At 51.5% G+C, this 12627-nt stretch overlaps 1 protein-coding gene across 3 annotated transcripts; it reads right to left on the reverse strand.

The window, feature by feature from the left end:
* Positions 1-558: 558 nt before the first annotated feature.
* Positions 559-12479, reverse strand: LOC131413648 (kelch domain-containing protein 3). Of its 3 annotated transcripts, XM_058554342.1 has the most exons (15): positions 12261-12470; positions 9887-10099; positions 9535-9711; positions 9265-9380; positions 9006-9077; positions 8661-8874; positions 8496-8582; positions 8244-8352; positions 8044-8117; positions 3450-3597; positions 3248-3314; positions 3063-3167; positions 2396-2470; positions 2171-2288; positions 559-1717 (listed from the first exon to the last, which is right to left on the reverse strand). In XM_058554342.1, exons 2-15 carry the CDS (start codon positions 10038-10040, stop codon positions 1581-1583), a joined length of 1653 nt encoding a protein of 550 aa, XP_058410325.1. In that variant the 5' UTR covers positions 10041-10099; positions 12261-12470; the 3' UTR covers positions 559-1580. The 3 variants fall into 3 exon arrangements, with proteins under 3 accessions (XP_058410325.1, XP_058410326.1, XP_058410324.1); XM_058554341.1 differs by lacking the exons at positions 559-1717; positions 2171-2288; positions 2396-2470; ... (1 more) ...; positions 3248-3314; positions 3450-3597 and adding exons at positions 6282-6433; positions 7843-7921 and having other exon boundaries at positions 12261-12479; XM_058554343.1 differs by lacking the exons at positions 8044-8117; positions 8244-8352; positions 8496-8582; ... (4 more) ...; positions 9887-10099; positions 12261-12470 and adding an exon at positions 5348-5468.
* Between the last annotated feature and the right edge of the window lie 148 nt (positions 12480-12627).

The raw sequence follows: 12627 nt of genomic DNA on the forward strand, positions 1-12627 counted from the left end.
TATCAATTCCAGAAAATTCTCAGTCTCTTTAAAATATTCTCTCCTTCTGGAACTCTGATTATATGCCATACCTTCTCTATCTTCCATGTTTTTTAACCTCTTTCCCTTAGTTTCCATTACTCTGTACCCCTTTGTTCCATCTGTGTAACTTCTTCAGATCTACTTCCACTTCATTCTCCTTTTAGGTGTGTCTAACCTGCTGTTTAACCATAAAGTTTCTAACTTCAAATAGTATATTTTTCCTTTTTAAAAGTTTTACTTCTTATCAAACCAATTTGGTCCTTTTTGATACTCTTTGCATTAATCATAGTTTTTCTTTAAATACAAAATATTTTATATTTCATATTTTATACTTCTAACATCTATCTTTGCTGGTCTGCGTCTTTCGCCTATTGTTCTCTATGGCTTATGGTGGTTTCTTTCTGTGTGTGCTTTGTTTTCACTGTAAGCTCATATTCCTTGAAATTTTATCTGAAGGAATCCCTTGAGGCCCGGGCTTAAAATACAATCCTCAAAAGAGAAATGCATTTGTTTCTGCCAGGTGCCAGGAGGCACTACTAACCTGAAACTACTTTATTTATTTATTTATTTTTTTGTGAGGAAGATCAGCCCTGAGCTAATATTCACACCAATCTTCCTCTTTTTGATGAGGAAGACTGGCCCTGAGCTAACATCCGTGCCCATCTTCCTCCACTTTATGAGACGCCGCCACAGCATGGTGTGAAAAGCAGAGCGTCGGTGCGCGCCCAGGATCCGAACCCAGGCCGCCAGCAGCGGAGTGCACTCACTTAACCGCTAGGCCACAGGGCAAGCCCCCATAACCTGAGACTACTTTAAACTGAATTACCAGCTTGAGGATATTCCAGTCCACATGAGTAGTATGAATTCTAGACCCAAAGAGGATTGAGAGCCAGCTGTGCTTACACATTACTGGGGAAGCCTTTTGTCCCCACTTCCCATCTCCCTCTGCATCCAAAACCAAAGCTAAGTAGGTGAGTTGTGGGACTGGTTCACTCTTTAAATGATTCTGTCACCTTCTGGATTTTAGTAGGAGTAGTCTCTCATCTGACTTTCCACTTTGTAGGAGCCTTAGGTTTGTTACCTACCCCCACACATGGCCCACTAAAACAGCAGTTCTAGGCCACCCACAAACCCGACAAAAAAAGCTGAATAATAAAAAGAAGAGTGACAAGGATATGTATGAACTGGCTCCTACATAAATCCCCAGGCCTAGGAGCCACTGACAGACTCCATGGCCTTCATAGGCCTCAAGGCCACTCACTGGCCCCTTTCCCTCTATAACAGAATCGCTGGTTTAAGGCAAGGATGCGAGAAGGACACGAGGACATAATGAACCAGAGCCAAGCAGAGGCAGTGTGGCAAGGCAGAAGGCTGAGCTGCTCTTGTCCAGTCCCAGGGGCAGTCCAAGAGCCCTCTAGTCTTCTCTGAACTAACCTAGTTCAAGAGCAGCTGTGATCCTTGCCCTTCAATGGGAAAGAATCAGAACAGGCCTAGCCCAAGTCTGTCCCCACAGATCCACTTCTCACTGGGGTAGTGGCAGAGCTGAGGACAGTTCCTTATTATTCTTTGCTCAAAGGGAGATGTCTCCTGTCTTTGCCTGCATTTCGGCGCCTCTTCCGACTCAAGAAGCTCTCCAGCTTCTTGCTGCGTTTCAGCTCCTTGAACTTCTCAGCTAGGGCCAACTGGCGCTGCTCAGCTAGAGGACAGGGAGAAAGAAAACTGGTAAGCAAAGGAAGAAGCACCCCCACCCCCTGCTCTCTTTCCCCAGATCAGTAATCCTCAACCACTATGCTGGGATACATGAGTTCACTGGGGTGTGTAAGCAAGCTGACTTTTTCTGATTCCACTCTTTCTCAATTCAACCAACTGTGAGCTCCTTCTATGTGCCCAGCCCAGCATATGGCGGAGTGTGGGTACGGGGTGGGACAGAGATAAAACTGACACTCCCTGCCCATCATCTAATAGGGATATAAGAACGGTTACAAATAACTACTCCCTGCTATTTCTACTTTCCTCCAAGTTACCATAGGATCCAGCCTTCATGCCTTCCTTAGGGAGCTCATGGACCAACCCTAACACAGTGTACTGCCACTAGGGCCACCGAACCCCTGTCCCTGTAACCAGCCTGTAACAGTTGCATCCCACTCACATTTCTTCAGGAAGTACGGCCTATGGCCCTGCTGGGCCTGACCCCGCCGCTCCTGCTTCAGGGCCAGGCGCAGCTCCTGCTGCTGCCTTCGTTCCTGCTGTGCCATTTCCTGCTGCTCCTGAGAAGCAAAGATGGGATGGGTGAGATAGGTGAACAGGACAGACCGTGAATCACCTCCTGCCTTGAACTGCTCTCACCACCCACCTGGGATTCTGACTCACTCACCATTCGCTGAAGCAGCTGCTGCAGTTTCTCATGCTCCTCCCCTGAACGGTGCTTCTTCAGCTGCTTTTTCACAAGCTCCACATTGGAAAATGAACATGATCATTAGCATTCTGTAACCGTTAGCTGTTACAGAAATGTGCGCCAAACGTTATTCTAAAAGGTTCACATATTATTAACTCAATAACACTATGAGATAGGAATTAATATTATCTCTTTTTAGAATTAGAAAACGGACTCAAAGAGGGCCAGCCGCGTGGCTTAGCGGTTAAGTGCGCGCGCTCCGCTGCTGGCGGCCCAGGTTCGGATCCCGGGCGCGCACCGAGGAACCGCTTCTCTGGCCATGCTGAGGCCGCGTCCCACATACAGCAACTAGAAGGATGTGCAACCACGACATACAACTATCTACTGGGGCTTTGGGGGAAAAATAAAAAAAAAAAAATTAAAAAAAAAGAGAAAAAAGACTCAAAGAGAGATTAAGTAACTTGCTAATTGGTCACAGAGCTGGTAAACTGATGAGCCAGGATTTGAATGTAAGAACCAAATCAGAGAAAATTAAATTAACTAGAGAATTAAATCTGGCCACCACTATGCTCCCTGCTCCCGTCTGACACTCTAACCTGTGTCCTAGTTTCCCACTCACCCCCAAACCCAGTCTCACGCTGTATACCTCTTTCTCTTTGGCTCGGATGTCATTCAGGAATTGATATGTTTTGTCAAACACCTCAGGATTATATTCCCCTGATAGATCATCAAACCGGGGGTCCCGGGCTACCTTTGGAGAGAACAGAGAGACTATAAAAGAAATGTTCAGTCTCCTTTCACTGAGAAAAGTGCTTCCTGCCTTTTTCTCACCTTCTTACTGATGGGGACAACTTGACGCAAAAATGGCACCCGGACCTTGGCTGACATTTCCAGAGGCCTATGGAAAAATTAAAGGACAGGTCAAGGGGACTCTAGTCATGGTCAAAGGCCTCCCATTTGCCACCCAAGAAAGCAGACACCTACTCAAAGCCCCAGGTATTCTCCAACTGCTGAGGCAGGCCTTGCTCCTCACCTGTGCTTATCTGCAACACATGCATTCTGGACAGGTGGTCTAGAACCTTGTTTCTTAGTGCTGTTTCCGGCTACCAATTGTTTGTATGTCTTAGTCCCCACTTGGCTCTGCAATTCCAACAGCTCCTCAAATGACATGTTAGACGTGCCTGCAGAAGTTGGGGGGTGAGGGGTGGGGCGGAGAGAGACACACAACTCAGCTTAGCACCTCCCACTGCTGCAAAGACATCATCCTCTCTTCGTTCCTTAGGTAACTGATCCTTTCCAATATCCCCATCAGACCAACCACTACCAGTCCCTAGGCAGCAAAGCCTGTAGTGGTGCTACAGTGACACCTAATTCCCCAACTGTTCCAGCTACCCGGGGCCTCACCTTGCTAAGGAAGGTGTCTATGTAAGGCTGGAAATGGACCAAGCCAGCCACCCTCTCTTAAATTGCTCTTTCACAGGTTACCCCATAGGGCCTCTGTCTCCCGTGCTCAGTTACCATTGTCAGTGTTCCCTGGTTCATCCTCTCATCTCAGTGGGTGCTCTAGCTTCCTAACTGGTCTCCCAACCTCCAGTCTCACTCCTCTCAAAACTGTACTCTCCACTTCAGCCTGAGAGGCATCTAAAATACAGATCTGATCTCATCACACCTACCTAATTTCCACACACATATACTTTATTTTTATTTTTTTTGTGTGAGAAAGATGAGCCCTGAGCTAACATCCATGCCAATCCTCCTCTTTTTGCTGAGGAAGACTGGCTCTGAGTTAACATCTATTGCCCATCCTCCTCCTTTTTTCCCCAAAGCCCCAGTAAAGAGTTGTATGTCATAGTTGCACATCCTTCTAGTTGCTGTATGTGGGACGCCGCCTCAGCATGGCTGGAGAGACAGTGCGTCGGTGTCCGCCTGGGGTTCCGAACCCGGGCAGCCAGTAGTGGAGTGCATGCACTTAACCGCTAAGCCACGGGACCCCCACCCCCCGCCCCCGCCGCCTCCCCAACATACTTTAAATCATGTCACTCCAGAACTCAAAACTTCCCAATGGCTTCCACCTTGCTCAGAGCAAAAGGCCTTATAATGGCTGGAAAACCCCCCTGTGACCTAGCCCCTGCCATTGTCTCTACTCTCATCTCCTACTAATCCCCTTCTCACTCTTCTCCAGCCAACTGGCCTCCTAGCAGTTCCTAAGCAGGCAAGTATATTCCCACTTCAGTTCCTTTGCACTTGATGCTGCCTCTGTTTGGAAATTTCCTCCAGATATACTTATTGCTTGCTCCCTCACCTCTTTCAAACCCTTGCTCAAATGTCACCTACTCAGTAAGGGCTTCTCTGATTACTTAAAATTGCAAGCCCTCTCCTGCTTTCTTTCTTTCCATAGCCCTTATCACCTTTTTGAAAAACTGATATAATTTGTATACCATAACACTCACCCTTTAAAAATATACAATTCTGTGCTTTATTGCCTTTTAATATATTAATTTACTTATTTCTTTTTTTACTGCCTTTTCTGAAAGGTAAGCTCCATGCGGACAAGTTTTCCACTGCTTTATTCACTAGGGCATCTCCAGATCTAGAACTGCGCCTACGTACATACAGCCATGCTCGATAAATGTTTGCGAAATTTGTTGAATCCTGACCTACTAACCCTTCCTCAGCAACCCATGCCCTTTCCTAACTCTGGGCTTTTGCATAAGCGTTTCCTCCCTGCGGAAAACCCTCACCCTCTCTTTAAGAAACTGCTCAGGATGTGCTAACCCAGGAAGCACCCCTTCTCCCTCCTCACTTTCCATCGCGTTGGGGGGTGCTCCCCATGTTTAACTCTTTCAGAGAACTTCGCAGTCTCACGCCAACTGCAGGTTCGGAGCCCGCACCGGACGATGAGCTCCCCGGCCCCCGGCGCCATGCCCTCACCCTTCCGCAGGTCCCCGGGCCCCAGGGCCCCGCAGTCCTCTCTGCCATCCTCTGCCCCGCGCGAAGACCCGGCAGCTGCCCCAGAGCGAGCGCTGGCTCTCGGCATTGGCTCCTGCGGCGCGGCGAAGATAAATGGCGCCACTTCCGCCGCAGCGGCGGCAGCCCCGCCTCTTCCGGCGGCTCCGGAGGCGGAGTCTGCACCACGTGCCGATGCAAGAGCTGGATGCGCCGCCCGCCGGTGGGCGGCCGGAAGCCTTAGGCGGAAAGCGGCGGCCAGTAGAGATAAGGCTGCCGCCGTTTTCTTGCACGGCGCGGGAGTCCGCGCCGAACAGAAACTAGAGCCAGGCCGCTCTGGCATTTGGTTTCCTACTGCTCTTGGCTGAGAAGCCTGAGCCTTAGCACCCTGCCCTCTTCGGAAGCCCCTGCCATCCCCATCGCATTCCACAAAAACAGATCACACGTTTAGAGGTTTTTAATTCATTTTTATAAAATCCGAGCTGGCTGAGAGCGTCAGGGTACAGCAACAGCTCAGGGAAGGGAGGGATCATCTGCTGGTCCTCGCCTCCCCAGGTCAGGGAGAAGGAGGTTTCATGCCAACAGCTGCAAATCCTCTCAGCTCCCAATCAATGCTCCGGGCTCAAGCAGGGGGAGACGTGGAAATAGGGGTAGGGGGAAGCTCCTAAGGCTCACACACTGCTTGCTTCTCCCTTCTCCCCATTGCCTTCACTTCCCAGCAGAGCTTGGCTGGCCTGGGGCAGAGCAGAAGCCCAGGAGCAGTTGGAAGGAAGTGGATAGGACAGAGCACCAAGGGGAAGGGGCCCTCGGCCCAAGGGAGGAGGAAGCTAGCCCTCCCCCGCTACAGCTCCCCACTGAGTTCACAGCACAGAAAAGACCGCTAGTCCAACAACTCCACGTGGAGGTATACCGAGTCCAGGGTCCAAAGGGGCAGGCAGGTTGAGATTGGCAGGGGTAGTGAAGACAACAGCAGGCTCAGGAAGGGAAGCAGCAGAAACGTCCTCCTACCCATGGGAGGAGACAATGGGGCGGCTGATATTGCTGTTGGTGGTCATGGCATTCAGCTCCCACCTGGAAGGCCAACAGTGACAGGCAGAGAGAACAGAAGGGGGAGCCTCCACCCCCAAGCCCAGAATTGCTGGAACAAAGCTATGAACACACCAGTCCCTCCAACTTCCTAAAGCTCAACCACCCACAGCCACCTACCTCTTCCTTACAGCCTTACAATCAGGCCCCACCCACCACCATATCCAATACCACCCACTCCTCCACCGCAAGCTCAGGTGGACTTTCTGTTTTTGTTTATCTATATATTCTTGTGCCCAACACCTAGAGAAAAGCATCTGTGTACACATCTCAATAAACTTCCCAACCTACCTTTCCTCTGCTCAGACCCAACCAGGCAGCCCCTCCACCTCCTCCCCCACCAGGAATGCTCATTTTTGCTCTCAACTCCCATCCCTTTAAGGCCCTGTCTCCGCTCTCCTATCTTCCCTAAGGCCTTCCCCACCCATCCACCATACTAAAATTAAATCCTTCTCTTTTTGACAATTATGTCATTCTACAAAGATTTACTAAGTATCACCTTATGCCAAGACCCTCAGTACAGTCTGTTTGGTACTAGGTACTTGCACATGTGTCAATCCTGGGCCAGCCTAGGATCCATCAGTTCAGCCTTGTACACTGTATGTCACCAAACACTGAACACACAGACCCTCAGCAAGGAAGAGTTAAGCTGAACTGATACAAGGAGAGGGAAGTGTCACAGAATGACCCAGAAGAGCACAAAATACACAAAATATATAAAATAACACAAAATTATTATACACAAAGTAACTTTCTGTGCTTGATTTGGACCTAAGAATGGAATTCAAAGGGAAGTAGCTAGGGAGAACTGCCCTTTGATTCTGGAACTAATATGATCCAGAGGCTCCTAAACTTGTCTTTACTTTGAAGCTAGGTTCTAAGATTTAATCAAACTTTCTCAGCACGTTAACAAAAACAACCATTTAGGCTCAGGTTTTAGGAAGTGATGCTTCTGAGCTTGTTTTGTTTTTTTTTTTTTAAATAATTTTATTATTATTTTTTTCCCCCAAAGCCCCAGTAGATAGTTGTATGTCATAGCTACACATCCTTCTAGTTGCTGTATGTGGGACACGGCCTCAGCATGGCCGGAGAAGCGGTGCGTCGGTGGGCGCGCGGGATCCAAACCCGGGCCGCCAGCAGCAGAGCGCGCGCACTTAACCACTAAGGCATGGGGCCAGCCCTGAGCTTGTTTTAAAAAACTGGATTTTATTTTTCATTTAATTCACCCAGCTGACAGTTTTGTATCTCCTTCCATCTTATTCTCCACAAGTACATGATATCTCCAGCAGAACAAAAACTTCTGTCTCCTCCAAACTGAGACCAGGCTAATCAGGTCCTGCCTGTGCTGCCCACTCACCCTCAACCAATCCCTCCTTTCCAACCACTCACTGTACCTGATGTCATGGGGCAAACAGGACTGGTCCAGGTTATACTGAATCACAGCCAGTTTGCACAGAGTCTTCAGACTAGGACCTTGAAAGGAGGAGAGGGGTGAGGGAGATGGTCAAAGCCGTGAATAGTGTCCAGTCCTGGATGTCCCCATCCAAAGACAAGGACCCTGATGGCAGGAGCACTTTGGGAAAAAGTATACTTACTAAAGTCCAAAATGTGTAAGTCAGAATGATCTATGAGGTCAAATTCATCTCCCAGGCCTTCCTCAGGAGACGGACTGTAAGGATCAAAAAAGAGATCAAGGAAGGAGGAAAGACTCCTCATGAGAGCCTCTTGCTCAAATAGCTCCCGTGTTAGTCAAAGACTTAGGCCTTTCCCTGAGCCCTCCCCCTCTCCTCCGAACCTGGTACCCCCAAAGAGGACAATCTTGTCACCAACAATACAGCAGCACTGGCGCCGGCGGGGACATGGCCCTTTCCCCTTCGGTTCAATCTTTTTCCAGGTAAAGGACACTAAAGAGAAGTTTATATGGAGGTTCAATACCTGCCCAGTCTGGATATCCCCTCCCCCTGCCTCCCCCTACCTACTCAGGATTCTTTTCTTTCCTCTCCCCTTAACTGCTCCTTGTTTTTTCCCTAAAGGCAGTGCTCTTTACCGGGGTTAAACTTCCAGAGGTCATGGAAGTGCCGGTTCAGCCTTGCATTATAACCACCAAAGATGTATAGCTCCCCGTTGTAGCCAACTGCAAGGAGAAAGGAATGTCAAGAGTGAGGACAATGGGCAGGAAGGGGGACTCCACAGGGATATAACAGACACTCACAGGCTGAGTGGCTCCGGCGTCCCTCAGGCAGCACTGGAGTGGGCGGACAGTCCAGCCAGGCCTCGGTCCTGGTGTCAAAGACGCGGATGCGGTTGCAGTAAATCTCATTGTTGGAATGGAATGGCCCAAAGCGGTCAGCACGGCCCCCAAAGACATACATGTGACTGCCCAGCATTGTGGCTGAGTGGAAGTCCCTCCAGCGTGCAGGGTTACCCTGGGCAGAAGCAGAGAGATGACAGGGAGGGCGTCAGCATGGAGGCTGGGAGGGGATCTGCTCTCATTTTGAACTTCCTATGGTTTCTTCAGTTGAGGGTGGGGATCTGGAACAAAGAAGAAAAGGCAGACCTTTGTACAGATAAGGGTCCATGTCATGGTGCTGGTATCCAGCTTGTGAATGTCATTGGAAAAGCAGTCCGCCTGAGTGGGAAGAGAAAGGGAAGGAAGTGGAGGAAGGAATAAAAGAGGGGATCAGTGGTCACACTCTGACCCTCCATCCCTCCCCTCAAAACCTGCCAACAAGCCAAAGCCTCCCATTTCACCACCCTCAATTCCCTTTCCTCTTTCTCATTCCCACCCTAAACCTTTAGTTTCTTCCTAGACGTACCAGCTGCTCGTAGCCCCCGAAAATGTACATGGTCTTTCCCAGGACACAAGCTGAATGTCCGTCCCGTGCCCCAGGAACTATTCCTGATACTCGGGGTGTGGACCACTTGTGAGTATCTGAAGGAGGTGAGAGAATGGGCCAGGTAAGCAACCTCTGACATTCCCTCCTAGACTCCGGGGTGCCCTATTCCCAGCCCCCTTGGACCACACCATTCCCAGTCCCCTGAAGCACCATTTGGCAGAACACAGCCTCTCTGAGACTCATACTCACTGACGTCAAAGGCATAGAGCACATTGCAGGCCCCTTCAGTGTCATTCCGCCCGCCCCAAAGGAAGACTGTGTCGTCGATGAGGACGGTTGAATGTCCATATCGCATGTAGGGTACCACGGGAGCCTGCCCACGGATGGCGGGTCTCACCGGGGGCAGCTTTGTCCAACGCAGTGACACTGTGGGCACAACTCTGCTCAGCCCTGGGAACATCTCTGGAGGCTGTCCACCTTCTCCCAAACCAGATATTCATTCCCCCATCCCCTATGGCCACCGAGACCACCACCAAACCTCATTCAGCCGCCCGTTCCCCTCCCTGACAGGCACCTAAGGATGGTCTCAGCATTAGCTTACCTGCATTGAAAATGTGCACATCAATCTGACGTAGTGTCTCATAGTCTTCACCAGAGCAGTAACCCCCAAAGGAGTATACCCGGTGCCCGACAGCCACAGCAGCATGGTTCACCCTGCGGGGCCCGCCCTCCAGGTGCACTGTCCACCGTAACATCCCCTGGGCCACTGGTTACAGCAACATGCCCCCCCGGCACGGCCTGCTGCCTCTGCTACCTGCACACAAGTTAGGGCCACAGGCTCCTCAGGCAAGGCCTTTGGCTGGCTCACCGTGCCTCTGCCCAGGGCCAGCCCTTGCCTTTAAGTGTCACCCTGGTGGCCCTCCCACACCACCCCTCATGGCTCAGTTGCCTGGCCCTGCCCCAGGGGAGCTGCTGAGGTCAGGGAGCTAGCCCTGGCTGTGTTCGCCAACAGCAAAGGGTGGGGCCCCTCCGACCTGACTGCCAGCTCAGAATCTGCTGATCAAGGCTCTCAGGGTGGTCACCCCCTACTCATGGAGGCTCCACTCTGTCCCTGGCCTGGCACAAGCTCCAAGCCCCCTTCCCAGGCCAATGTGTTCTCTTGTCTCTCTGGCTCTGCTCTGCTTACTGCCACCTCTCTAAGAATCTGTGTGCTCTTTAAGGTGGGGAGAGGGATCTCAAAATACTCAGAGCTATTAATAGCACAGCCAGCCCCAGACAGTCCATTGAAAGCTGGCATGGGTGCTTCCAAGCAGAAAAGCTTTTAGGCTTTTAGACTGGAACAGTCCCTCTATCGAGGACAGGGTGGGGTTGATCCAGGACAGGGGCCTCCATGTTACCACGGGTGGTTAGCCCCTCATAGGGAGCTCTTGTCAAGCTGAGCTGCTGCCATCGAGGTCACCCAGGGCCCCTCCCAGGCACGAGGAGTTCCTTTGACAGCTGTGCCTGGTATGCTGCCAAGACTAGGAACTTAGCCAGAAAGGTATGTGTCTGCTGGGGACTGAGGGGGTGGGGGTGGGGAGGAGGGATTTTCTTCTCCTGCCGCTTCTCCCACCCTGCTATTGTGGTAGAAAACAAGCTGTTTCCAGCAGCAACTCTCCCACTTGGGTCCCTGACAGGGCGGATGAGGTGGGGGTGTGCATTGGAAAGGGGAAGGGAAGCACAAATGACCTTGGGCAGGACAAGAAAAAGACCTAGGCATGAGAGGTCACGGTCTCTTAAAGACAACTTCTCAACCTAGTGATAATGGGTACATTTGAAGGCTGTCAGGCAAATCCTCCTGCAGCTAGCACTGCCTTCCTTGGCAAGCACCTGCTGGGTTTGGGAGGATCATCTGCTCTGTGTTCAAGAAGACATGGCAGAGGGAAGAGCCAGAGAGAACCTCAGGGACAGAGAAAGCTCAAGTAAGGCAGGCCCCTTGCAAGAAAGAGATATGGCTTTAGCTGGCTTACCAGCCACCCCTAACCTCCCTCAACCCTCCACCCCATGCTTTAAATAGCCACCCTGCCAAACCTGAAATAGCCCCAGTAGGAAACCACTCTCCCTTCACTACTCCTGACCTCAATGCAAAAGATCTTGGATCTGGGCTCATGGGGGCACATACGAGGTTGAAGGGCTTAAGAATGGGAGTCCTTCATCTTCCCTCCTAGCTTCTGCTCCCCCCTTCAGCTATGTCAAGGTAAAGAATTCACAGAAGAAAAGACAAGCAATTCCATCCAAACGTGGAGAGAATCTCAGCTTCTCTTCCATAAGGACAACTCAAGCTCATGGAGGACAAGCCCCCAAGGTCTCAGGGGCTCCGTTTATCTCTGGGTCTCCGGGATCCTCCATCATCGGGGCATTCTCAAGCTTCCTCAATTCCCTTCATGTACCCCCCTCCCTGGTCTCTCCCAATTTTCACTCCCCATTTCTGGCCCTTCTTGATCTCCTGAGAGCTCTGCAGTTTTCTCCTTTTTCCTTCTCCCACCACTCCAAGCTCCACGCCGACAGCCCTCCATTTTCCCTCTTCCACTAAGGGAAAAAAAACTAAGATTCATTGACCCCTTTCGGCCAGAGATTTGCCTCCCTGTATACGACGCTATCCCTGTCTTCCTGTCATCCCAACCTCCCCTCCCCCACAACGCCAGCCCCTCCCCCGCTTCTTCCATTATCTTCAGCTTCCCCGTTCTCCTCACAACCCAGTCTTCCTCCCAATTTCCTTCAGTGCCTCCTCCAGCCACCAGGTCTCTCCCACCCGTTTCCTCACCATCCTCCCCAGCCCTTCTTTCCCCATTAACACTCTCCTTTCCCATCATCCCCCTAGATCCCTCTCTACCCCCACCCATCACCCTCAGGCCCCTCCCCCATGACTCCAGCTCCCGGCATGAGCGCCCCCAGCCCCTCCAATTTTCCTTGTTCCTCAACCCATCCCGGGCTACCTGCCAGGCCGGGCCGGGGCGGGGCCGCGGGGCCTCGCGCTGCCTGCAGCCTAGAACCGGTTGCGCGCCAACCGACGACTCGGTCCCCAACGAGATAAACACAGCCGGGCTAGGTGCCTCGGGCGGGCCCGGTGTGCGCACGTGCAGTCAGACGAGAGCTCGAGGCCTCCCGGGACCTGTAGTCCACGGGTTTCGGGAGGGACGTGACGGGCAGAGGGGTGGGCAGGGGCAGAAGGAGAGTCCGCGTGTATCCAGCTCTGTCAAAACGGGTTATTGGGTAATGTAGTCCTTTGTCGTCCGAGCAGAGGTTGGCGGAGGCGGGGCCTCCGGCGGTCCGCGTCCTCGCGCGCGTCAATCATGGGCACGG

The sequence above is a fragment of the Diceros bicornis genome, chromosome 14 (genome assembly GCF_020826845.1).
Source record: "Diceros bicornis minor isolate mBicDic1 chromosome 14, mDicBic1.mat.cur, whole genome shotgun sequence".
In the NCBI taxonomy this organism is placed as follows: Eukaryota; Metazoa; Chordata; class Mammalia; order Perissodactyla; family Rhinocerotidae; genus Diceros; species Diceros bicornis.

Bases quoted from the DNA above. Each gene is read 5' to 3' on its own strand.
- LOC131413648 (XM_058554342.1), bottom strand. From the start codon at position 10,040: ATGTTACGGTGGACAGTGCACCTGGAGGGCGGGCCCCGCAGGGTGAAC. The intron at 9,078-9,264 runs GTACGTCTAGGA...CTTCCCACTCAG, and splicing joins TCGGGGGCTACGAGCAGCTG to GCGGACTGCTTTTCCAATGA. The intron at 8,583-8,660 runs GTGAGTGTCTGT...TTCTCCTTGCAG, and splicing joins ACGCCGGAGCCACTCAGCCT to TTGGCTACAACGGGGAGCTA.